General features: G+C 41.2%; 1 protein-coding gene across 1 annotated transcript in view; it reads left to right on the top strand.

Moving 5' to 3' along the window:
• Positions 1-232: 232 nt before the first annotated feature.
• The window catches only part of LOC109902257 (26S proteasome non-ATPase regulatory subunit 1-like), a 114,359-nt gene continuing 88,491 nt past the window's right edge, over positions 233-26,100 (top strand). Inside the window, exons 1-16 of the mRNA XM_020498473.2 lie at positions 233-418; positions 13,031-13,074; positions 13,208-13,281; positions 13,408-13,577; positions 13,828-14,036; positions 14,263-14,406; positions 14,961-15,187; positions 15,459-15,516; positions 15,631-15,759; positions 17,260-17,348; positions 17,548-17,626; positions 17,727-17,900; positions 18,112-18,223; positions 21,656-21,852; positions 24,103-24,198; positions 25,485-25,549. Of these exons, the coding sequence (XP_020354062.1) occupies positions 403-418; positions 13,031-13,074; positions 13,208-13,281; positions 13,408-13,577; positions 13,828-14,036; positions 14,263-14,406; positions 14,961-15,187; positions 15,459-15,516; positions 15,631-15,759; positions 17,260-17,348; positions 17,548-17,626; positions 17,727-17,900; positions 18,112-18,223; positions 21,656-21,852; positions 24,103-24,198; positions 25,485-25,549 (1,883 nt within the window). The 5' untranslated portion in view covers positions 233-402. The remainder of the gene's footprint in view (positions 419-13,030; positions 13,075-13,207; positions 13,282-13,407; positions 13,578-13,827; positions 14,037-14,262; positions 14,407-14,960; positions 15,188-15,458; positions 15,517-15,630; positions 15,760-17,259; positions 17,349-17,547; positions 17,627-17,726; positions 17,901-18,111; positions 18,224-21,655; positions 21,853-24,102; positions 24,199-25,484; positions 25,550-26,100) is intronic.

Raw genomic sequence — 26,100 nt, forward strand, 5'->3', positions numbered from 1 at the left:
AGGAAAAATAACGGATTCATGCGAGACTGGCAGAATAGAAGCCGGTTTGTGGAAACAAAATCATACCTAAATGATGCATTACATTTTTATAAGATTCGAAATACGCAGTCTTTCGACAATGATTTAAATCATAATTTTATTCGCCCTTTTCAAGAATCAGCCAATTTGACAACGATGAGCAGTAATTTCACTAGGCACTAACTATATATACCTAACTATGGGTCTTTCGGAAGGGGGCTTTCATTATTGAGAAAAACAATTATTTTCAAGAGACAAGTGTCCCTCTTGAGAACAACGGACACTTTTACGGTCCTTTCAAGATTTTGATTTTCCATAAGTTCATTGTTGCTAACAAACGGTACCTGGGTTCTTGGAGTTGAGGGGGAGGATAAAGAACCAAACATGATAACATCTGCCGGTAAGCAGTAACGTTAGCAAATGTGAGCATGGAATACGGAAAAGATGCCGAGTCACATAGCTGGCTACCTATTTTACAAACTTTTCAAGCGAACTAACGTTACCAAACTACCTAACTAGCTAGAAACGGACAAATGTATTCCAAAACATTATTGTTAGTTAGCGTTAGCTATATTGTTTCATGACTATAGTCGGCATTAGCTGTTGGACAACAATTTAGCTAACGTTACCTAGCTAGCTGGTTAACGTTAACTAATGTTAGCTGGCTGGCTACCTAAACTCAGCAAAAAAGAAACGCCCTCTCACTGTCAACTGCGTTTATTTTCAGCAAACTTAACATTTGTAAATATTTGTGTGAACATAAGATTCAATAACTGAGACAAACTGAACAAGTTCCACAAACATGTGACTAACAGAAATGGATTAATGTGTCCCTCAACAAAGGGGGGGGGTCAAAATCAATAGTAACAGTCAGTATCTGGTGTGGCCACCAGCTGCATTAACTACTGCAGTGCATCTCCTCCTCATGGACTGCACCAGATTAGCCAGTTCTTGCTGTGAGATGTTACCCCACTCTTCCACCAAGGCAACTGCAAGTTCTCAGACATTTCTGGGGGAATTGACCTAGCCCTCACCCTCCGATCCAGCAGGTCCCAGACGTGCTCAGTGGGATTGAGATCCGGGCTCTTCGCTGGCCATGGCAGAACACTGACATTCCTGTCTTGCAGGAAATCACGAGCAGTATGGCTGGTGGCATTGTCATGCTGGAGGGTCATGTCAGGATGAGCCTGCAGGAGGGTACCACATGAGGGAGGAGGATGTCTTCCCTGTAATGTACAGCATTGAGATTGCCTTCAGTGACAACAAGCTCAGTCCGATGATGCTCTGACACCGCCCCAGACCATGACGGACCATCCACCTCCAAATCGATCCCGCTCCAGAGTACAGGCCTCGGTATAAACGCTCAATCCTTTGACGATAAACGCGAATCCGACCAGAGACAAAACCGCGACTTGTCAGTGAAGAGCACTTTTTGCCAGTCCTGTCTGCTCCAGCGACGGTGTGTTTGTGCCCATAGGCGACGTTGTTGCTGGTGAGGACCTGCCTTACTACAACAGGCCTACACGCCCTCAGTCCAGCCTCTCTCAGCCTATTGCGGACAGTCTGAGCACTGATGGAGGGATTGTGTGTTCCTGGTGTAACTCAGGCATTTATTGTTGCCATCCTGTACCTGTCCCGCAGGTTTGATGTTGTGTTGTTACACGTGGTCTGCCACTGCGAGGACGATCAGCTGTCCGCCCTGTCTCTCTGTAGCGCTGTCCTAGGCGCCTCCTTGCAGCATGCCTAAGGCACGTTCACGCAGATGAGCAGGGACCCTGGTCATCTTTCTTTTGGTGTTTTTCAGATTCAGTAGAAAAGCCTCTTTAGTGTCCTATGTTTTCATAACTGTGACCTTAATTGTCTACCATCATTAAGCTGTTAATGTCTTAAAGATCCTTCCACAGAGGCATGTTCATGAATTGTTTATGGTTCATTGAAGAGGCATGGGAAACGGTGTTTAAATCCTTTACAATGAAGATCTGTGAAGTTATTTGGATTTCTACTGATTTATCTTTGAAGGACAGGGTTTCTATTTTTGCTGAGTTTAGTTAGTACCTGCATCACATTAGCTGTTACCTTGTTGTAAAGGTGTCAATAAAAAAACACATATTTTGACCAATGGGTAAAATATGTTAATTGTGTAGGTAGTGATCAACGAAAACCAATGGCCGAAACCTTACTTATCAGTCATAATTAGAGATCAACCGATTATGATTTTTCAACGCCGATACCGATTATTGGAGGACCAAAAAATGCCGATACCAAAAAATTGGCCGATTTCATGAAAAAAAAATATATATATATATTTTTTTGTAATAATGACAATTACAACAATACTGAATGAACACTTATTTGAACTTTAATACAATACATCAATAAAATAAATTTAGCCTCAAATAAATAATGAAACATGTTCAATTTGGTTAAAATAATGCAAAAATGAAGTGTTTGAGAAAAAGTCAAAGTGCAATATGTGCCAAATGTTCTCATGAGTTCCTTGCTCAGAACATGAGAACATTTGAAAGCTGGTGGTTCCTTTTAACATGAGTCTTCAATATTCCCAGGTAAGAAGTTTTAGGTTGTAGTTATTATAGGAATTATAGGACTATTTCTCTCTATACCATTTCTATTTCATATACCTTTGACTATTGGATGTTCTTATAGGCTATTTAGTATTGCCAGTGTAACAGTATAGCTTCCGTCCCTCTCCTCGCCCCTACCTGGGTTCGAACCAGGAACACATCAACAACAGCCATCCTCGAAGCATCGTTACGCATGCAGAGCAAGGGGAATAACTTCGCCAAGTCTCAGAGCGAGTGACGTTTGAAACGCTATTAGCGTGCTCCCCGCTAACTAGCTAGCCATTTCACATCGGTTACACCAGCCTAATCTCGGGAGTTGATAGGCGTGAAGTCATAAGTAGCGCAATGCTTGAAGCACAACAAAGAGCTTCTGGCAAAACACACGAAAGAGCTGTTCAAATTAATGCTGGTGCCTACCATCGCTCAGTCAGACTGCTCTGTCAAATATAGACTTAACACACAGAAATACGAGCCTTAGGTCATTAATATGGTCGAATCCGGAAACTATCATCTAGAAAACAAGATGTTTATTCTTTCAGTGAAATCCGGAACCGTTCCGTATTTTATCTAACGGGTGGCATCTGTAAGTCTAAATATTCCTGTTACATTGCACAACCTTCAATGTTATGTCATAATTACGTAAAATTCTGGCAAATTAGGTGGCCCAAACGGTTGCATATACCCTGACTCTGCGTGCAATGAACGCAACAGAAGTGACACAATTTCACCTGCTTAATATTGCCTGCTAATCTGGATTTCTTTTAGCTAAATATGCAGGTTTAAAATATATACTTCTGTGTATTGATTTTAAGAAAGGCATTCATGTTTATGGTTAGGCACACATTGAAGCAACGACAGTCCTTTTTCGCGAATACGCACTGCATCGATTATATGCAAAGCAGGACACGCTAGATTAACTAGTAATATCATCAACCATGTGTAGTTAACTAGTGATTATGATTGATTGATAGTTTTTTTAGAAGATAAGTTTAATGCTAGCTAGCAACTTTCCTTGGCTTCTTACTGCATTCGCGTATCAGGCAGTCTCCTCGTGGAGTGCAATGTAATCAGGTGGTTAGAGCATTGGACTAGTTAACTGTAAGGTTGCATGATTGAATCCCCAAGCCGACAAGGTAAAAATCTGTCGTTCTGCCCCTGAACAAGGCCGTTAACCCACCGTTCCTAGGCTGTCATTGAAAATAAGAATGTGTTCTTAACTGACTTGCCTAGTTAAATAAAGGTGTAAAAAAAAATACAGAAATACAGATTTCCGATTGTTATGAACACTTGAAATCGGCCCTAATTAATCGGCCATTCCGATTAATCGGTCGACCTCTAGTGTAGAGTGCTATAGACTAATCTTTTGATGTGTGAACCTGCATTGTATAGAAGTCTTCATTGCTTGCTAGTAAATCGGGCTGACTATTTATAAATTATTCAATAGCAGTCGAAAAGGTTGTTCAGGCTCTTAGGCCTGTAATGCGCTAATGTTTCAAATGAATAATGCGCCAATCCTCTCCAACCTAACATGTAAGTATGTTAATGGTTAATCGGTTAGCTGCAAATACATTTGACGGTTCAGGTTTATCGGTCTATAGGTTAATTTGCATAATTTTGTGTAATGAAATTGCTGTGTGTGTGTTCATTAGTCGTCATGCATCTTTTTTTTCACACGCACAGCATAAAGAGCCTAATTTGAGGATAGGAATAGCCTACCAGCTGTCAGACTGCGCAAGAGTAGCTCCTCTTAAAGCTTGTAGGCTACTGGAGTGAACCTACTTTTATAATCTCAGTCATTACGCAACAAATAACAATTCTAAATGCAATCGCGTGTTAACTTTGGTGATGACAAAGAAGATTTTTATTTCTCAATCTCAACTCACAATTAAAGTGCTCCTCCCATTGACCTTTCGGGTGCATAGGCTATATACAGTGCCTTGCGAAAGTATTCGGCCCCCTTGAACTTTGCGACCTTTTGCCACATTTCAGGCTTCAAACATAAAGATATAAAACTGTATTTTTTTGTGAAGAATCAACAACAAATGGGACACAATCATGAAGTGGAACGACATTTATTGGATATTTCAAACTTTTTTAACAAATCAAAAACTGAAAAATTGGCCGTGCAAAAGTATTCAGCCCCTTTACTTTCAGTGCAGCAAACTCTCTCCAGAAGTTCAGTGAGGATCTCTGAATGATCCAATGTTGACCTAAATGACTAATGATGATAAATACAATCCACCTGTGTGTAATCAAGTCTCCGTATAAATGCACCTGCACTGTGATAGTCTCAGAGGTCCGTTAAAAGCGCAGAGAGCATCATGAAGAACAAGGAACACACCAGGCAGGTCCGAGATACTGTTGTGAAGAAGTTTGAAGCCGGATTTGGATACAAAAAGATTTCCCAAGCTTTAAACATCCCAAGGAGCACTGTGCAAGCGATAATATTGAAATGGAAGGAGTATCAGACCACTGCAAATCTACCAAGACCTGGCCGTTCCTCTAATCTTTCAGCTCATACAAGGAGAAGACTGATCAGAGATGCAGCCAAGAGGCCCATGATCACTCTGGATGAACTGCAGAGATCTACAGCTGAGGTGGGAGACTCTGTCCATAGGACAACAATCAGTCGTATATTGCACAAATCTGGCCTTTATGGAAGAGTGGCAAGAAGAAAGCCATTTCTTAAAGATATCCATAAAAGTGTTGTTTAAAGTTTGCCACAAGCCACCTGGGAGACACACCAAACAGGTGGAAGAAGGTGCTCTGGTCAGATGAAACCAAAATTGAACTTTTTGGCAACAATGCAAAACGTTATGTTTGGAGTAAAAGCAACACAGCTCATCACCCTGAACACACCATCCCCACTGTCAAACATGGTGGTGGCAGCATCATGGTTTGGGCCTGCTTTTCTTCAGCAGGGACAGTGAAGATGGTTAAAATTGATGGGAAGATGGATGGAGCCAAATACAGGACCATTCTGGAAGAAAACCTGATGGAGTCTGCAAAAGACCTGAGACTGGGACGGAGATTTGTCTTCCAACAAGACAATGATCCAAAACATAAAGCAAAATCTACAATGGAATGGTTCAAAAATAAACATATCCAGGTGTTAGAATGGCCAAGTCAAAGTCCAGACCTGAATCCAATCGAGAATCTGTGGAAAGAACTGAAAACTGCTGTTCACAAATGCTCTCCATCCAACCTCACTGAGCTCGAGCTGTTTTGCAAGGAGGAATGGGAAAAAAAATTCAGTCGCACGATGTGCAAAACTGATAGACAAACCCCAAGCGACTTACAGCTGTAATCGCAGCAAAAGGTGGCGCTACAAAGTATTAACTTAAGGGAGGCTGAATAATTTTGCACACCCAATTTTTCAGTTTTTGATTTGTTAAAAAAGTTTGAAATATCCAATAAATGTCGTTCCACTTCATGATTGTGTCCCACTTGTTGTTGATTCTTCACAAAAAAAATACAGTTTTATATCTTTATGTTTGAAGCCTGAAATGTGGCAAAAGGGCCGAATACTTTCGCAAGGCACTGTATAGTCTACCTACCGCATCATCCACCACTTTGCAATGTGAGCTTCATGCAGTATAATTGTTTGAAACCTGAATGTTTTACTTTACTTCAAATAATGAGACATTTCGTACTGGAGGCAATTATTTTATGCCATTAACCAGCATTTCTCTCCTGTTCTATTGGTTTTCATATCAACCCTCAATCTTTCGTCGTCCAGAAGCTAAAGTCACAATCCTAGTCGTACTAGCAACCCATTATAGTTGTTGCTATTAGATTCCCCCCTTTTCTAGGTTTCTAACTGAGATTTTCATCTGTCACAACTTCTCCTATTAGGTGCGCTGTTTAGAATGGTATTTTCCCCAAAATGCCTTTTGGCAAAATGTTTGAAAATGATGTTTTTATTAGCTGCTTCATTACATGTTCAATAATAGTTTGTAGCCTTTTGACTTTAAGATGATAGGCTTGCTATTGTTGCATTTTTCCATTAAGTGCTTAATGAAACATGTCTGGTCGTTGTATGCATGCATATATTTTGAGATTTTAGGGACAAGGTCATTTGGCCTTCAAGAGGTGCCCAATCTGCCAGGGCACCAAGGCCATGTTCTATGGCACTAAGCCCATTAACCAAAATAGCCAATTATATTTATTTGAAAAACAGTAGCTATTCTTTTATGGAAAAACATTATGTAAATGTTGATAAATAATTTGCCTGTCAAAGTGTAGGTGATGTATACATGTTGGCTACAGCTTCACTGATGCTGACATGAGGGAGGCGCCAGAAAATGTAACCTAACTTTAATGAGACTTCATTTACATATCGGCTTAAAGCCAGTCATGTTTCGCAAATATAATATAGGATAATTAATAACTTCTAAATGTGATTCAGTTCACATAGCTGCAGGGGTGTAGCCAGAAATGTGTTGGTGGGTGGGTCTGCAGAAATTTGGATGGGCCAACAGAGTATTTTTGCTCAATCTGATTGGGTGGGCCTGTGCTCTCCCAGACCCACCCATGCCAACGCCCCTGCATAGGCCTACTGGAGGCACTGTTAGTTAGTAGAGAAAGGACATTGCTTGTTTCAAACCGCAAAATCACACCGTGTAATCTGAGCGGATGCAGTCAACATTTTGAAACTATTTCATAGTTCATAGTTCATTTCATGAGGCATGTCTTACCTTGTTCCAAGTAGATTAGCCAAATTCCAAACGTAGGAATATTGAGTGAATTATTAAATGAACACTTCTTCATATGCCATTGAAACCAGTAGGCTATTTATCTCATGTTCTATTGGTTTTCAAATCACTTTCTTCCATTGTCCAGCAGCCATGGACACAATCCTAGTCATATTAGCAACATATGCTAGTTGTAACATTTTTAGATCTTCCCTCTTTCTAAATCTCTAAAGGATATTTTCATCTCCGTCACAGCTCGTATTTGCGGTGGGCTTTTGAGAATGGTGTTTTCCTGCTAATTGGATTTTGGAACATTTGCACATACTGCCGTGTGCGCATTGCTGCGCTTATAATGTGAAGAAGGAATTGTTTGTCAACATTTTATGTTATATGCTTTGATCTGTTGCGTCAGCCTCATTGCTGTTATTAATAGTTTGTACAGTGGTTGTAAGAATTAGGGATCTGTTTGGAATATTTATTTCTGGCACAAAACTTCAAGTTGGCCAGCTAAACTTTTGTACTACGGTAGATAGTAACTTGACATAAGCTAGTGCTTTTGCTGTTCGTTACTCATCTTGTTGGCTAAGGTAAAGTACATGTGGACAGCTCTTCTAACACAGGGCTGTCAAATTTATTCCACGGAGGGCCTAGTGTCTAAAGTGTTTAAGACCGCAAAAAAAGAAACGTCTCTTTTTCAGGACCCTGTCTTTAAAAGATAATTTGTAAAAATCCAAATAACTTCAGATCTTCATTGTAAAGGGTTTAAACACTGTTCCCCATGCTTGTTCAATGAACTGTAAACAATTAATGAACATGCACCTGTGGAACGGTCGTTAAGACACTAACAGCTTACAGACGGTAGACAATTAAGGTCACAGTTATGAAAACATAGGACACTAAAGAGGCTTTTCTACTGACTCTGAAAAACACCAAAAGAAAGATGCCCAGGATCCCTGCTCATCTGCGTGAACGTGCCTTAGGCATGGTGCAAGGAGGCATGAAGGACTGCAGATGTGGCCAAGGCAATAAATTGCAATGTCCGTACTGTGAGACGCCTAAGACAGCGCTACAGGGAGACAGGACGGACAGCCGATCGTCCTCGCAGTGGCAGACCACGCGTAACAACACCTGAACAGGATCGGTATATCTGAACATCACACCTGCAGGACAGGTACAGGATTGCAACAACAACTGCCCGAGTTACACCAGGAGCTCACAATCCCTCCATCAGTGCTCAGACCTGAATGGCCGATTAATTTGGGACGATTTCAAGTTTTCATAACAATCGTAAATCTGTATTTTTGGACACCGATTTGGCTGATTTAAAAATAAATATATATATATATATATATATATATATATATATTTACACCTTTTTATTTAAGAACACATTCTTAGTTTCAATGACGGCCTAGGAACGGTGGGTTAACTGCCTTGTTCAGGGACAGAGCGAAAGATTTTTACCTTGTCAACTCAGGGATTCAATCTTGCAACCTTACGGTTAACTAGTCCAATGCTCTAACCACCTGATTACATTGCACTCCACGAGGAGCCTGCCTGTTACGCGAATGCAGTAGGAAGCCAAGGTAAGTTGCTAGCTAGCATTAAACTTATTTTATAAAAAACCAAATCAATCAATCATAATCACTAGTTAACTACACATGGTTGATGATATTACTAGTTTATCTAGCGTGTCCTGCTTTGCATATAATTAATGCGGTGCGTATTCGCAAAAAGGACTGTCGTTGCTCCAATGTGTACCTAACCATAAACAGCAATGCCTTTCTTAAAATCAATACACAGAAGTATATATTTTAAACCTGCATATTTAGCTAAAAGAAATCCAGGTTAGCAGGCAATATTAACCAGGTGAAATTGTGTCACTTCTTGCGTTCATTGCATGCAGAGTCAGTGTATATGCAACAGTTTGGGCTGCCTGGCTCGTTGCGAACTAATTTGCCAGGATTTTACCTAATTATGACATAACATTTTAAGGTTTTGCAATGTAACATGATTATTTAGACTTATGGATTCCACCCGTTAGATAAAATACGGAACGGTTCCGTATTTCACGGAAAGAATAAATGTCTTGTTTTCGAGATGATAGTTTCTGAATTTGACCATATTAATGACCAAAGGCTCGTATGTCTGTGTGTTATTATGTTATAATTAAATCTATGATTTTATATTTGATAGCGCAGTCTGACTGAGCGATGGTAGGCAGCAGCAGGCGCGTAAGCATTCATTCAAACAGCAATTTTGTGCGTTCGACAGCAGCTCTTCGCAATGCTTCAAGCCTTGCGCTGTTTATGACTTCACGCCTATCAACTCCCAAGATTAGGCTGGTGTAACCGATGTCAAATGGCTAATAGCGTTTCAAACGTCACTTGCTCTGAGACTTGGAGTAGTTGTTCCCCTTGCTCTGCATGGGTAACGCTGTTTCGAGGGTGGCTGTTGTCGATGTGTTCCTGGTTCGAGCCCAGGTAGGAGCGAGGAGAGGGACGGAAGCTATACTGTTACACTGGCAATACTAAAGTGCCTATAAGAACATCCAATAGTCATAGGTATATGAAATACAAATCGTATAGAGAAAAATAGTCCTATATTTCCTATAATAACTACAACTAAAGACTCATGTTAAAAGGAACCACCAGCTTTCATATGTTCTCATGTTCTGAGCAAGGAATTTTAAATGAGCTTTTTACATGGCACATATTGCACTTTTACTTTATTTTCCAACACTTAGTTTTTGCATTATTTAAACCAAATTGAACACGTTTCATTATTTACTTGAGGCTAAATGTATTTTATTGATGTATTAAATTAAGTTAAAATAAGTGTTCATTCAGTATTGTTGTAATTGTCAATATTACAAATAATTAATAAAAAAATAGTCTGGTTAATCGGTATCGGCTTTTTTGGTCCTCCAATAATCGGTGTCGGCGTTGAAAAATCATAAGTGGTCGACCTCTACCAGGAACTTGCAGGTGCCTTGGTGGAAGAGTGGGGTAACATCTCACAGCAAGAACGGGCATTTCTGGTGCAGTCCGAGGAGGAGCACTGCAGTACTTAATTCAGCTGGTGGCCACACCAGATACTGACAGTTACTTTTCATTTTTGACCCCCCCTTTGTTCAGGGACACATTATTCAATTTCTGTTAGTCACATGTCTGTGGAACTTGTTCAGTTTGTCTGAGTTGTTGAATCTTATGTTCATACAAATATTTACACGTGTTAAGTTTGCTGAAATCAACACAGTTGACAGTGCGAGGACATTTCTTTTTTTGCTGAGTTTAGGTAGCCGGGTGAGTTCTTTACTAATTAGTCAACTTATTTCATCAGTCAAGTAAAAGGGATAAGCGAAAACCCATAGACACCTATGCTCGCCATGGAATGAGTTTGACACGCGTTCTAAGATCTTCAATGTGCGCTTCAGAATTCGATAAGAAGTACATGCCCAGTTGCATCCTTACCTTTCTGTCTTCACTTGTACTTGTTTCAAATAGGTTTTATTAAGAAGCATATCCATGTAAACAAGTGTACAAACAGAATTTTGACCTCCCCTTTTTTGACCTCCCTTTTTCCGTTGCCGCCGAGGGAGGAAATGGCTCAGGGATGTCCCCATAATGCCAATGGTGACTTTAAAACAGAGGTTTATAGGTTGTGATGGGAGAACTGATGATTGATCAACAACATTGTAGTTACTCCACAATAGTAACCTAAATGAGAGTGGGGGGAAAAAGGAAGCCTGTAGAGAATATTCCAAAACATGCATCCTGTTTGGAATAAGGCACTAAAGAATAACTGAAAAAATGTGGCAAAGAAATTACATTTATGTCCTGAATACAAAGCCTTATGTTTGGGGCAAATCCAACACAACTCATCACTGAGTACCACTCTTCATATTTTCAACCATGGTGGTGGCTTCATTATGTTATCGGTACGCTTGTCATCACTAGCTTGTCCAGTCATACAAAAGAAGACTTAAGGCTGTAATTGCTGCCAACGGTACTTATTTAAATGTAATATAAAATAAAAAAAATCTGAACTTGTTTTTGCTTTGTTATTATGGGGTATTGTGTGTAGATAATTTTTTCATTTGGTTGGTTTAATTTTCAAACAAACAAAATTCCTAAACAAAACCACGTGACCATGCAAGTCATTTGTTTATTGGACAAAAATGGTCACGTTAAATCCATTGATGACTATCATCACTTGTGTCCCAATCTTCATATTACTTTTGCTTTGGAAACTGCACAATAGTCACTCTAACTGCGATGTGAATAGGCTATATTCAGTAGCCTATATCCCCAGGATATAGCCCTGTCTTCCCTAGTCTGCATCGGATGCTCTCATAAATGCACCACAATGTTTCAGAGACAGGGCCTAAAACGAACACCCCCCACTGCCAAATGCGGGTAGATTTTGGCATTGGCTGGTAAGAATGTTTAATATACCAACCACGTTGACGGGTGGTCACACTCAGGGCTCTACAGTGTGAGCATTTCATAAAAATGGTCAAAAGTCAAGTATGAGCACATGTGAGTTGTGTAGTTAAATAAATGCTACAGTAACTGTTTTCAAAGTATGTCTGTCAGAGGTGCGCGCGCAACTCAATATTAGGAAAGTGTTCGTAATGTTTGGTATACGCAATGAAATTATACAGAATTATACATTTATAGACTATTTTAATGTATTGATTTCTCTTTATTCAACCCACCCTCCCTTCATCCACACAATATTTCATGACCCTAAGCCCGCCCATCCTGCGGATATGACTGCGGGTTGAGTCAACTCGCGCATCTCTAGCCCAGTGCAGGCTAAGTGGCACGGTGCACTCGCGCTATAAGGGGGACATTGGCTGTGCTGGTACGCACTTAATCAATGAGACACATTTGACATAAGTTCCGAAAGTAACAGTTCTACTACCTAGCAGTTTTTCATGTTCTATTATTGAAATAGTACCGAAGTTTCGGGATACGGTGCAGCACTAAGTTAGTACTTAGGTAAAATTGGCTGAATGCTTCCAGAAATGTGCCGCGATTTTATTTATTTTGATGATGTACCAGTAGTCACCAAAACTGGTTTGCCCTTCCTACATGTAGTATTTTAGTATACGTTGTTCATATTGTCACACAAACAAGCATATGTCTGTGAAATGTCAATGAAGCACTGAGCTTCCCGCTAGCTTTTTAATTTCAATGCCGCCTTTTACATTTATTTCAGCTCGTGTCGTGCTAATTTTGCTATTTGCGAGCTGTGAAAACAACTTGAAAGACAATTACCACAAAATGTAAATTCCTCAAATTTTGTCAAGAAAGCTGCACCACTCTGTCAACAGAGCTCTGTGCTTATCAGATGTATTAAGCTAACCCACTGAATGATTCATAACATAAATAATCATCTGTGTCTTGGTGAAATGTATTTTTATAACATAAGTGAAATGTCATCACCTAAGCCTGTTTTCACCACGCTGGGCAGAGTGGGTGGACACCCTACTAGTTGTCAACAGTTGTGCCCTGCTCATCTAGCTAGTAGGCAAACTAAATAATGTAAAACAACATGTTGTATCATTTGTTTTCAAAGCCTGGTTACCATTTGACCTGTTTGGGCTTCACATGTAGCTAATTTGACTAACAAGGAAACTATGACAAACGTTAACTAGCTAGGTACATATATGTATCAGGTTTTATCCATAATGTTGAAACTGACTAGCTACATATTCTTTGATTTCAGCTGGAATCATTTCGCTCCTGGATGAGGAGGAGCCCCAGCTCAAGGTATCATAAACACATCTTGTTATCCAGTGAGAATACACCAGGGGTCACCAATCCTGGACCTAGAGTACACCAAAATTCTATTAGACCATGATCTTTAAATTTTATACTAATGTTGGGATTGTTTTGCTTGTAGGAGTTTGCTCTGCACAAGCTGAACTCCATTGTCAATGACTTCTGGGCTGAGATATCGGGATCTGTTGACAAAATGTACGTTTTCTTTTTTGATAAGGAAATTATGCACAAAGTTGTCCGTTTTATTGGAAGAGACACATGACAAGGTAAAGTTCTTCATGATAAATGGGTTTATTTCTAAATGGTGTTCTCTCCTCACAGCGAGGTCCTGTATGAAGATGAGACGTTTCGGAGCAGGGCGTTTGCTGCCTTGGTGGCTTCTAAAGTGTTCTACCACCTCGGGGCATTTGATGAGTCGTTGAACTATGCTCTGGGTGCAGGAGACCTTTTCAATGTCACAGACGACTCTGAGTATGTGGAGACCATTATCGGTGAGTGATGTCACAACTGCATGTGTCCCTAAGTACACATTCTTGATGATGACCTCAGGGTCCTGCTGATCTTTAGGCTTCCCTTTTGTTACATTATCCATAGACACCTCAATAACGTTCAATTGATGTATACTCACTGACCAGCGGTGCTAATTCAGATATCAACTCACTGATACCACAAATCACAGCGGTTAATTATTCCTCAGCGGTATAAAGCAGTTATTTGATGTCCTCTGTCTCTCCCTCTTAGCCAAATGTATCGACCACTACACCAAGCAACGGGTGGAGAATGCTGAGCTTCCCGAGGATGAGGAGAAGAAGAGCATCGATCCCCGGCTCGAGGGCATCGTCAACAAGATGTTCCTGCGGTGCCTGGGCGACCACAAGTACAAGCAGTCCATCGGCATTGCCCTGGAGACGCGGCGCCTGGACATCTTTGAGAAGACCATCCTCGAATCGGTCAGTGGTTCCCCTGGTCGTCTTCTGAAACAATTATGTTTTGGTTACACAAATTAGGTTTAATTTGACTACATAATGTAATCAAAAATGATTAGCTTCATGAAAATCCACAGATCATTGACTTTTTGGTTTAGCCTACATTTGAAGGGAATGTTGTGGTGTAAATTTATTTATTCCAGTAACAACTTGCAATCCTAACCCTCTTCCTTTTTCTCGTCTTCAACAGAATGACGTTAGTGGCCTACTGGCCTACAGCTTGAAGGTCTGCATGTCACTGATGCAAATTAAGAAGTTTCGCAATGAGGTACTCCGAGTGCTAGTCAAGCTCTACATGAATCTGGAGAAGCCTGACTTCATCAACGTTTGCCAGGTAACAGGAAGAAAGGACACTTCAATTTGGGCTCAGACTTTTTTTGGTATCCATTCAGCTTCCCACAGTTTGGTGGTAGGATGGTGGTTCTCTGATTTCACCATCTGTAACTAACATCATGACCCAGTGGAATTAGTCATTCAATGACAAATTACTTTGAAAATTAACATTATCACATGCACACCTTATTGTTAGGGGGGTTTGTGAGAAACTGCACGAGGAAACGAGAAGACAAACACTATAAAGAGAATACAAACACATAAACCACTTTTATTTGTAGCAATGTTTTGGTCTGAAGTGGGTCTTCATCAGGACAAACAGGTTGCATGTGCCCATACTCACATGTGTTTCCAGCAGAATCAGTCGCTTTGAGGCTGACTAAAGATTACCGGTCTTCATTCCCCCACGTAAATCTCTTTTTGTTTTGGTTACTGCAATTCAGCTTTTAGCTGCAAATGTGTTCAATGTCAAATAAATACACTTTACTAATACACAAGGAAGTAACCACTTGACCACCATGCATCACACTCAAACTTTGTCTCGCTCCTCCACAGTGCCTGATCTTCCTGGATGACCCACAGGCGGTGAGTGACATCCTGGAGAAGCTGGTGAAGGAAGACAACCTGTTGATGGCCTACCAGATCTGCTTCGACCTGTATGAAAGCGCCAGCCAGCAATTCCTCTCCTCTGTCATCCAGAACCTGTGCACTGTGGGCACGCCCATCCCTGCCGTGCCCGGCTCTACCAACACGGGCACCGTGCCCACCCTGGACAAAGACAGGTAGGCGAGGTGGAGGGTACAGCCTCAAGGTCTGAAGGGTGGGTAAAGGAAAGAAAGAAAAAGGTTACGGAAAGATGGAGGGAGCAGGGAAAATGGGTAGAAAATGTAGTAAGATGTGTTAAAATTGAATGTCGGTGTAGGCAGAATATCTTGACATTTCACAGATAATTTACTGTGAAACGAAGTTGATTTTGCCAAGTTTAGCCAATCAGCATTGTATTTTATCTTTTGAAGTTGCATGGAAGTTATCATATTTTCTCCTTGGTCTCAGTGATGCTATGGAGACGGACGATAAGGCCGGCAGCTCCCCTGCAGGAAAAGCAGCAGACGTGAGTACGAAAGACCCAATGTTACCCCCACCTCTACCAGATGGTTGTCTTTTGCAATTTTAAATGGTTGTTGTCACCCAAAATAATTGGTCAGCCCTGCCTCTGCTTGCATAGAACGATGAGCCAAAGGACCAGAATGCAAAGATTACAAAAATTCTCAGCGGCGAAATGGCCATCGAATTGCATCTACAGTTCCTCATCCGGAACAACAACACAGACCTAATGATTCTCAAGAACACAAAGGTAAAGGATGCCAGTATGAGTATTAGACATACAGTACCAGTCTCAAGTTTGGACACCTACTCACTCAAGGGTTTTTCTTTATTTTTTACTATTTTCTACATTGTAGAATACTGGGGTAGACATCAAAACTATGAAATAACACACGTAGTAACCAAAAAAGTGTTGAACAAATAAAAATATATTTGAGATGCTTCAAAGTCCAACTCAACCCAAACCATATCAATTGGGTTGAGGATGAATGATTGTGGAGGGCAGGTCATCTGATGCAGCCCTCCATCACTCTACTTCTTGGTCAAGTAGCCCTGACACAGAATGGAGTTGTGTTGGGTCATTGTCCTGTTAAAAAACAAATGATAGTCCCACTAAGCGCAAACCAGATGGGATGGCGTATCACTGCAGAATGCTGTGGTAGCCATGCTGGTTAAGTGTGCCTTGAATTCTAAATAAATCCGCAACAGTGTCACCAGCAAAGCACCATCACACCACCACCTACATGCTTCACGGTGGGAACCACACTTGCAGAGATCATCAGTTCACCTACTCTGTGTCCGACAAAGACACGCCGGTTGGAACCAAAAATCTCCAATTTGGATTCATCAGCCCAAGGGACAGAGTTCCACCGGTTTAATGTCCATTGCTTGTGTTTCTTGGCCCAAGCAAGTCTCATTTTCTTATTGGTGTTCTTTAGTGGTTTCTTTGCAGCAATTCGACCATGAAGGCCTGATTCACATAGTCTCCTCTGAACAGTTGATGTTTAGATGTGTCTGTTACTTGAACTTAGTGAAGCATTTATTTGGGCTGCAATTTCTGATGCTGGTAGCTCTAATGAACTTATCCTCTGCAGCAGAGATAACGCTGGGTCTTCCATTCCTGTGGCAGTCCTCATGAGAGCCAGTTTCATCATAGTGCTTGATGTTTTTTGCAGCTGCACTTGAAGAAACTCAGTTGTTCAAATTTTCTTCATTGACTTCATGTCTTAAAAGTGTTGATGGACTATCGTTTCTCTTTGCTTATTTGAGCTGTTCTTGCCATAATATGGACTTAGCCGTTTACCAAATAGGGCTTTCTTCTGTATGCACAACTGATTGGCTCAAACACAATAAGAAGGGAAAGAAATTCCACAAATTTACTTTTAAGAAGGCACACCTGTTAATTGAAATGTATTCCAGGTGACTACCTCATGAAGCTGGTTGAGAGAATGGCAAGAGTGCAACACTGTGAAGGCAATGGGTGGCTACTTTTTAGAATCTCAAATATAAAATATATTTTGATTAGATTTTTTTTTGTTGCTTACTACACAATTCCATATGTATTATTTCATAGTTTTGATGTCTTCACTATTATTATAATACAATGTAGACAATAGTAAAAATCAAGAAACTTTTGAATGAGTAGGTGTTCACACTTTTGACTGGTACTGTATATATTGGATATATACTGGATTTTTTTTTAACCTCGAGGTTTTCACACATATTTTGTTGCTTCGTCTACCTATTCCAGGATGCAGTCCGAAATTCAGTGTGCCACACAGCCACGGTCATAGCCAACTCCTTCATGCATACGGGAACCACAAGTGACCAGTTCCTCAGGTATAGCCACTATGCTTTAACATCAACAGCTATAACATTAACAAATGGAGACTATCATCTTCTGTTTTGCCAGTCCAGTTTTACATTTCTCTTTTATTGTGAGGGTGGTAGTGGGGTACATTTACCTAGTGGTGTGAGGGCATAAAGGAACAACGCTGTGTTTAAATGTGTGATGTGATTTTATTCATTATTTTAACAGGGAGAACTTGGAGTGGCTTGCAAGAGCCACCAACTGGGCCAAGTTCACAGCCACTGCCAGTCTTGGCGTCATTCACAAGGTAAACTTTTGCTGAAACAATTTAAACCTAAATGGATATCTGAGATGGATGTTCTGATTTTTATATAAAGAACCACATTTCACCCACATCTCTGTTTCAGGGCCACGAGAAAGAGGCGCTGCAGTTGATGGCCACATATCTGCCCAAAGACACCTCCCCTGGATCGGCCTACCAGGAGGGAGGTGGCCTGTACGCCCTCGGGCTGATCCACGCCAACCACGGGGGGGACATTATCGACTACCTGCTCAGCCAGCTCAAGAATGCCAGCAACGACGTGAGTGGCAACATGCAGATGCGTGACATTTATTGTTCCCAATTCCAAATCAACCCATAGCCTCCCTACCCCTTTGGTCACTTAGATTTGATCTTGTGTGTAAGCAGTATAGAAATAATTATCCGAAGCCCATCAGAGGGACATCATATCACATTTGAGTTGAATACAAAGTTGTCTTCGTGTCTGTGGTTTTCTTTGTTTCCTTCGACAGATTGTCCGTCACGGCGGAGGTCTAGGCCTGGGATTGGCTGCCTTGGGTACGGCCAGGCAGGATGTTTACGACCTGCTCAAGTCTAACCTGTACCAGGATGATGCAGTAACAGGTAGATGAACCTGAACAGACAATAGGGAATTCAGTGCTATTCAAGTTTAAATGTAGCCAACTAGCATCTCTATGTAGCCTTTATAGAGTGTAACATGGGATGTCAAATCCCCATCGGTAGTGAATTCAGAAAAACATTTTGTTAAGAGTTCAGTGATACTAGCAAAATAAACATAGGAGCATCGTGTTGTCCTATTGTATATCCTATAGGAGCACCGTGTTCTATATGTAGAGGGCAGAGATCATTGCGGCGTGGTCAGCATTTTTCATACAAATATGGAAACGGTCATCTTTCTGTTTTGTATGCGTTCTCCAATATATTGTATTAAAAGCACCTTTTTGTTGCACTATTCTCACACACACAAACACTCATCATTCGCTGCTTCAAGTTCAGTAGCCTATACCTCTCCTCTCCTAGTTGGGCATGTAAGATCGTGTGTGACGATAGGCTAAATGTGTGATCTCAATTAAATGCATGGGCAGAGAAGCATGGTACAGTTTCTTTCCAAGGAAATTCACTTTAATATGATTAGGCTACAGTTTACTACAGTATCTTGAAATAAATATTGATAATGGAAAGAAGTGGAGGGCGCTCAACCAACGTGAATTGAGGTGCTATTGATAAGCCATTTATTTGACTCTGGCTGCAAATCGTCCTGCTCCTATAAGGTAGGCTATAGGCCAGGGGTATTCAACTCTTACCCTACGAGGTCCGCAGCCTGCTGGTTTTCTCTTCCACCTGATAATTCATTGCACCCACCTGGTTTCCCAGGTATAAGTCAGTCCCTGATTAGAGGGGAACAATTAAAAAAACGCAGTGTGACTGGCTTCGACATCCAGAGTTTAGTTTGATGGCTATAGTCTGGCTATGCAAAACGTTAGACAAAGTTTCTTCATTTTTGTGGCCTAAGTTTCAGTAGCCTTCCTCTACTAGTTGGGCATGCGAGATCAGGTGCATATGTGATCTCTATTAAAGGAATGATCCAACCCCCCCCAAAAAACGAAACTCCTTATCAATTTGGTGAATGCCTATGTTCTATCAGTGGGTAAAATAAGTGTTCACCATGATTTAATTTATAAGTGGTCCATCTGTAAAATCAGGAAATCGTGTAGGAATTTAGCTTAGATGTGCTCAGTCTGCCCGGTGTACTAAATTATTCAACTCAATTTCTCCTTCAAGTACCATCTCGCAATGCGCCCTGTGTCTGTTGTTGCCATAGCAATGCACCCTGCACTCGCTCTGGGCAGAGAGGAACTGCAAGCTGAACTCTGTGAGATGAACTCCTAAATTGATAGTACAGTTTGTTTAGGCAATTTTACAACTAGCTCCTTCACATGATGATATTGACTTTGGTATTATTGTGTACAGCCATTTTAATCCTCGGGTATCCTTTTATTTTGTTTAAATATATTTCTGGGATGGAAAACACTTAAGTGTAAACTTAAACGACTAAAACCCAGATATAAAGTATGTAGAAAAGATGATGGACCTATTTAAAAAAAAATATATATATATATATATATATATATATATAATCTTTGAGAACTAACAATCACCAAAAGCTAGACGGAGAATTGGCAATACCAAAAACAATGAATTTTATGACTATTTTATGTTTGAGCAAATTAACACATTCATGGATAAATTAATAGAATTGCCAATTAGCTTTAAAATGGCTAAATGTTCTCTCAGCTGCATGGAAAAATGTGTAGAATTGCAGGAAACTTGCTTTAAAATTGAAGGAGTTGCAGGAAATTGGAAGAAAAATAGGAACTATCCACCCAAAACCACTCATTCCTTTAATTGACAGTGTTAAATAACACTGAGAACTATATATATATATATATATTTAAAATGTATATATTTTTTCTTCTTTAATTTTAGCGTTTATAATAAGGTTGGTTCATGGAAAATCGTTATGGAAATCTGTTTCAGCTCAAGTTGACTCATCTGCAATGCTTTCTCTATGGGCTGGCAACCTAGCAAACGTAGCTACACAGAATAATACCAAAGACATTATCAGCATGCAATGTAGCAAGTTAACTTTAAAATTGCCTAAACAAACTGAACTATCAATTTAAGAGTCTACAATCTCACCATGTTCAACCTGCAGATCGATGTGCCTCAGAGAGGAAGAAGTCTAACGTTCGCGATGGCAGATATACTTTTGAGAAGTTGGGGAAATGTTGCCAATGCTCTGTCAATGGGTCATGCAGTGCATTCTGGGCAATTCTGGGAAAAGGAGCGCTCTCCTTCAAGGGTGAAGGGGAGTTTATTGGGCGCTAGCTCAAAAACCCAACATAAGCACGAATTTCGTCAACAAGAAGTACAACATTACAAATCTTTTCAAAGATGTGAGATAGTAAGTTGATTATCTGTAGTATCGTATAGCTTTATAACCGTGACATTACGTACTTTTGAGGAAAATAGGCACGTTTATCGAAATATACACTGACTTTGAGAAGGGGATTGTGTGACAATTAGCTTTAACGACTGCTTGACTCAGCATGACAACTTGAACGCAATTGGTTGACAGTCTGCTGCGTGGGGCGTTATACATTTCTTTATTCATTGTATTCCTATCTGCTTTCTATAATATATCTGACAACAGCTCCATGCAAAGCACCCTAGACTAAAAAGGCAGACACAAATAGGAAAAATGAAGTTAAATTACACATTTCTCAAGGTAGGAATATCGCAAAAATATGATCAATGGCTCATTCGAGAGAAGAAATCCTTCTGAGTAAAGACATCGGCCAGTATTGAAATTTGACAAGTGTGATAGATGTTTTTGTGATCTAAAAGTTGTATTCCTGTTAACTTCCAGTGTAGTCAATGACTTCATCATGGTGCTACGTCATACCGGATGGATTTATGGCTGCTTAAACGCTGTTAACTCAAATACAGATGAAAACATGAAATGGCACAGGGAATTGATAGAACATCACTCAGAGATGCACAAAAACAATATAACATTCAAAATGGGTGAACCTTTCCTTTAAGGCTAGATTATGCAAAACGTAGCTGAAGTAAAAGTGCAAGTGTCCGTTCTCTCTCCAACTCTGGCTCTTTCAAGCTGTCAAGCCTATTGGCTGATATAGCCCAGTAATACCGATAGCTTAATATAATTGGCCACGTGAGAATCTAATTTTTAATGTATTTCTTGGTTATTTTTGCCCATTTTGGTTTTGACTACAAGGCACAAAAATTGCTGGGACCATGGCTGCCAAGCAAGCTGTGTCACATACGCCTAAAATAACAATTGCAGGACTGCGGTTTGGTACGGGACCAGTTCTTGCGGGTGGGAGTCGGACAAAAGGCCAGCGGGAGTAGGCGCGTGCGGTATGAAAAGCTGTGGGATGAAGAAATCAGTCCCGCACAGACCTCTACCATCATGCGGTGCTCATGTCTGCGTCTGCCCTCTGTTCCCAGGTGAAGCTGTGGGTCTGGCCCTGGGGCTGGTCATGCTGGGCTCGAAGTCGGCACAGGCCATTGAGGACATGGTGGGCTACGCCCAGGAGACGCAGCACGAGAAGATCCTGCGCGGCCTGGCCGTTGGAATCGCCATGGTCATGTACGGACGCATGGAGGAGGCAGACACGCTCATCGAGAGCCTCTGCAGAGACAAGGTAACAGTCACACGCACACACTCTTCTTCCATTATGCTTGGTGATGATGGGTATATGGCTTCTCAGCACTTTGCATTGTAAGGGGGGAAATTTGCCTTATCTGCTACCACCATATTTATTCCTTGGCTATGCACCCATGACAGTTAACCCTTTTGCCCATTGTTGCCAAATGTGGTTGCTTTTCCTTTTTTCCTGCCTGTATTCATCTGTTTCAATGGACTGTGACCATGAATACCTCTCTTGAACTGTACAGCTCTGGGAAAAATTAAGAGACAGGGGCATATTTTTCTTAAATCAGCATCTCTACATGTATGGCTTCCATTCCAGTGTCTGTTGAATTCCAACACAGGCACACCTCATTCTACTGAATGAGGTACTAATTAGGTGATCATCTGAACCAAATCTTATTTAACTAGGAAAAGTATAAAAACCACTGCTGTGGTAATCACTCTCCTCTTGCAATAGGACCAGCTGAATGGCAAAAGCAGTGCTAGTAGTACCTCAAAGGTAATTGGAATTAAAAATAACAATTGACCATGCCAAAAGAGTTGAAAAGGAATGTTTTGAGTGAGCAAAATAAGGGTTCAAATCTGGCTTTACTGGCAGAGGGATACAGTGAGTGTCAGGTTGCTTCCACCTTACAATTTCAAAGACGGCGGTTCATAAGGAAAAGGTCAAGCAGCAGACATTGGGGACAACAAAGCTACAGACGGCAGAGGGCAAAAATAACTCCACTGACGGGGATGACCGACAACTCATTTGAATGTCACTCAACAACCTTAGGATGATATCAAGTGACCTACAAAAAGAATGGCAAAAGGCAGCTGGGGTGAAGTGCATGGCGAGGACGGTTCGAAACAGGCTCTTAGGGGCGGGGCTGAAGTCGTGCAAAGCTAGAAAAAAGACCAATGAGAAGAAAAGATGAGCCAGGCTGAGGTTTGCAATAGACCAGAAGGATTGGACCGTAGAGGACTGGAGTAAGGTCATCTTCTCGGATAAGTCCAATTTTCAGCTTGCTCAACACCTGGTTGTCTAATGGTTAGACGGAGACCTGGCGAGGCCTACAAGCCACATTGTCTCGCACCCACTGTGACATTTTGGAGGATCTGTGATGTTCGGTGGGTGCTTCAGCAAGGCTGTATCGGGCAGATTTGTCTTTGTGAAGGACGCATGAATCAAGCCATGTACAAGGTTGTCCTGAAAGAGAACTTGCTTCCTTCTGCTCTGACAATGTTCCCCAACTCTGAGGATTGTTTTTTCCAGCAGGACAATGCCACACAGCCAAGGTGTGGATGGAGAACCACCAGATCAAGACCCTGTCATGGCCAACCCTGTCAGGGCCTGAACTCCATTGAAAACCTCTGAAATGTGATCAAGAGGAAGATGGATGATCACAAGCCATCGAACAAAGCCGAGCTGCTTGAATTTTTGCGCCAGGAGTGACATAGTCACCCAAGACTGGTGGAGAGCATGCCAAGAAAATCCAGGTTATTCCACCAAATATTGATTTCTGAACTCTTCCTAAGTTAAAACATTAGTATTTTGTTTTAAAAATGAATATGAACTTATTTTCTTCGCATTATTCGAGATCTGACAACACTGCATCTTTTTGTTATTTTGACCATTTTCTGCAAATAAATGCTCTAAATTACTATTTTTATTTGGATTTGGGAGAAATGTTGTCAGTAATTTATAGAATCAAACCAAAATGTTCATTTTACCCAAACACATACCTATAAATAGTAAAACCAGAGAAACTGATCATTTTGCAGTGGTCTCTTCATTTCTTCCAGGACTGTATATTTCTACACTGAGGTTGGAATAATATTGTGAAAATGCTGATGCCATTTTAGTGTAAAAGCGGTTCAATTGAAATTTCAGCCTGTTTTGGTGGGTGTCGGCCTCAGACGGTAAATTAGTTAATAGACCAATAAGAGTTCCATACCTCTAGACCACTCCCTGACAGTTCTATCAAAATGCTTGCTTGAGAAATTACTCTTTGCTAAGAAGTTTTTTTTCTTTCTTTTTGGCTATTTTGATTGAAAACAATCACCGGAAGGTTCTTAATTGTTACCCAGAAATGATTTGATATTGAGATGAAAATGTCTGCATTGGACCTTTTAAAAAAAAAATGTGCTAGATGTCAAATTAGATGTTGTTGACCACACATTGTTGCCATGGCTAGACTTACTGCTGCAGACTCATCTCTTAACTAAGGCTCTGTGTGTTCTGTCACTGTGTCTGCTCTAGGACCCGATCCTGCGACGCTCCGGAATGTACACAGTGGGCATGGCCTACTGCGGCTCTGGAAACAACAAGGCCATCAGACGTCTGCTGCATGTGGCTGTAAGTATCCTCCTTCCCTTTCTCACGCAGGACACCGACAACCAGGTAATAGAGCAGGCTATGGATAGCCAAGCTATTAAGTATTGTAATTGCGAGGATGGTTCTGACAGTCTATTATGTGTTGGTATAATATATACAAAAGTATGTGGACACCCCTTCAAATTATTGGATTCCAAACTGCCTCTGGAAGCAACGTCAGCACAAGAACTGTTCGTCGGGAGCTTAATGAAATGGATTTCCATGGCTGAGCAGCTGCACACAAGCCTACGATCACCATGCGCAATGTCAAGTGCCGCCATTGGACTCTAGAGCAGTGGAAATGCGTTCTCTGGAGTGATGAGTCACGCCTCACCATCTGGCAGGCCGACGAACGAATCTGGGTTTGGCGGATGCCAGGCGAAACGCTACCTGCCCAAATGCATAGTGCCAACTGTAAAGTTTGGTGTAGGAGGAATAATGCTCTGGGGCAGTTTTTCATGGTTCAGGCTAGGCCCCTTAGCTAGGCCCCTTCCAGTGAAGGGAAATCTTAACGCCACTGCATACAATGACATCCTACACAATTCTGTGTTTCCAACTTTATGGCAACAGTTTGGGGAAGGCCCTTTCCTGTTTCAGCATTACAATGCCCCTGTGTACAAAGCGAGGTCCATACAGAAATTGTTTGGTGTGAAAGAACTTGACTGGCCTGCACAGAGTCCTGACCTAATCCCCATCTAACACCTTTGGGATGAATTGGAACGCCGATTGCGAGACAGGCCTAATCGCCCAACATCGGTGCCCAACTTCACAAATGCTCTTGTGGCTGAATGGAAGCAAGTCCCCGCAGCAATTTTCCAACATCTAGTAGAAAGCCTTCCCAGAAGAGTGGAGGCTGTTATCACAGCAAAGGGGAGACCAACTCCATATTAATGGCCATGATTTTGGAATGAGATGTTTGACGAGCAGATGTCCACAATACATTTGGTCATCTAGTGTATATTTTTCACGATAATGAAATCCTTTGGTAGTACAGAAAGCCCAAATAGATGAATTCATGTTATTGTTACTGGGTCAGATGGTTGTTCCTACCGATGGCAGCCTGCATAAGCGAAAGGTGTGATTAAGCTTTGATATGAGCTGTTTATGAACAAAGTATAGGCTTCTCCCAAATCTTTGATATTTTGGCTGATTGGGAGTTTTTCATTTTTGCTTTTGTGCTGCAAAATGATTAGTAGTGGATGTTACATTATCTTCTTGCCCCAACGCATTCTTCCTGCTGTTAATTCATCGTTCTCTACCTTTTTCAGGTGAGCGACGTGAACGATGATGTCAGAAGGGCAGCGGTGGAATCCATTGGATTCATCATGTTCAGGTAAAGCCTTGGCCCTATGCAAACCTGTATACCTCTATGTAATCCCCTTTTTGCCCAGCTGAGGTCCCCCTACTTTCAGCCTCTTAGTCCACTGTGAGTCTCAGCCAAGCGAACTCTGATTAATCAGCCCCTACTTGTATACACATAGATGGCATTCTTCCCATATCCCGGGAATACTTTCCAAATGCGTTTGGAGTATGTCCTCGAATGGGTATTGTTGGCCGTTTATGTAGCCTCCTCCCCCTCATCCCGACCGTTAAAACATCCAAAGCAAACAGTGAGATAGATATCTTCCGCCCAGACCTCAGATTAATAGATGGGGCTTTTCCACTTGTGAATGCCACTGGGGCTGTTACCCACCTTCTGCCCAGAGGTTAATCCATGTTCTCCCGTCAAGTATTAGGTTTTCACATGTCTTCACCACAGCCTGTGGAATTGTCACCTTGCTTGGCTAGAGAGTTAATGTTGTCTGAACACTTGTTTTGGGTTTTAAGTAACCAAGGGCATGCAGTATAGTTAAATTTAAGCCCAGTTGGAGCTCTGGGCTGATC

This window comes from Oncorhynchus kisutch, linkage group LG13 (assembly GCF_002021735.2).
Source record: "Oncorhynchus kisutch isolate 150728-3 linkage group LG13, Okis_V2, whole genome shotgun sequence".
Lineage (NCBI taxonomy): Eukaryota > Metazoa > Chordata > Actinopteri > Salmoniformes > Salmonidae > Oncorhynchus > Oncorhynchus kisutch.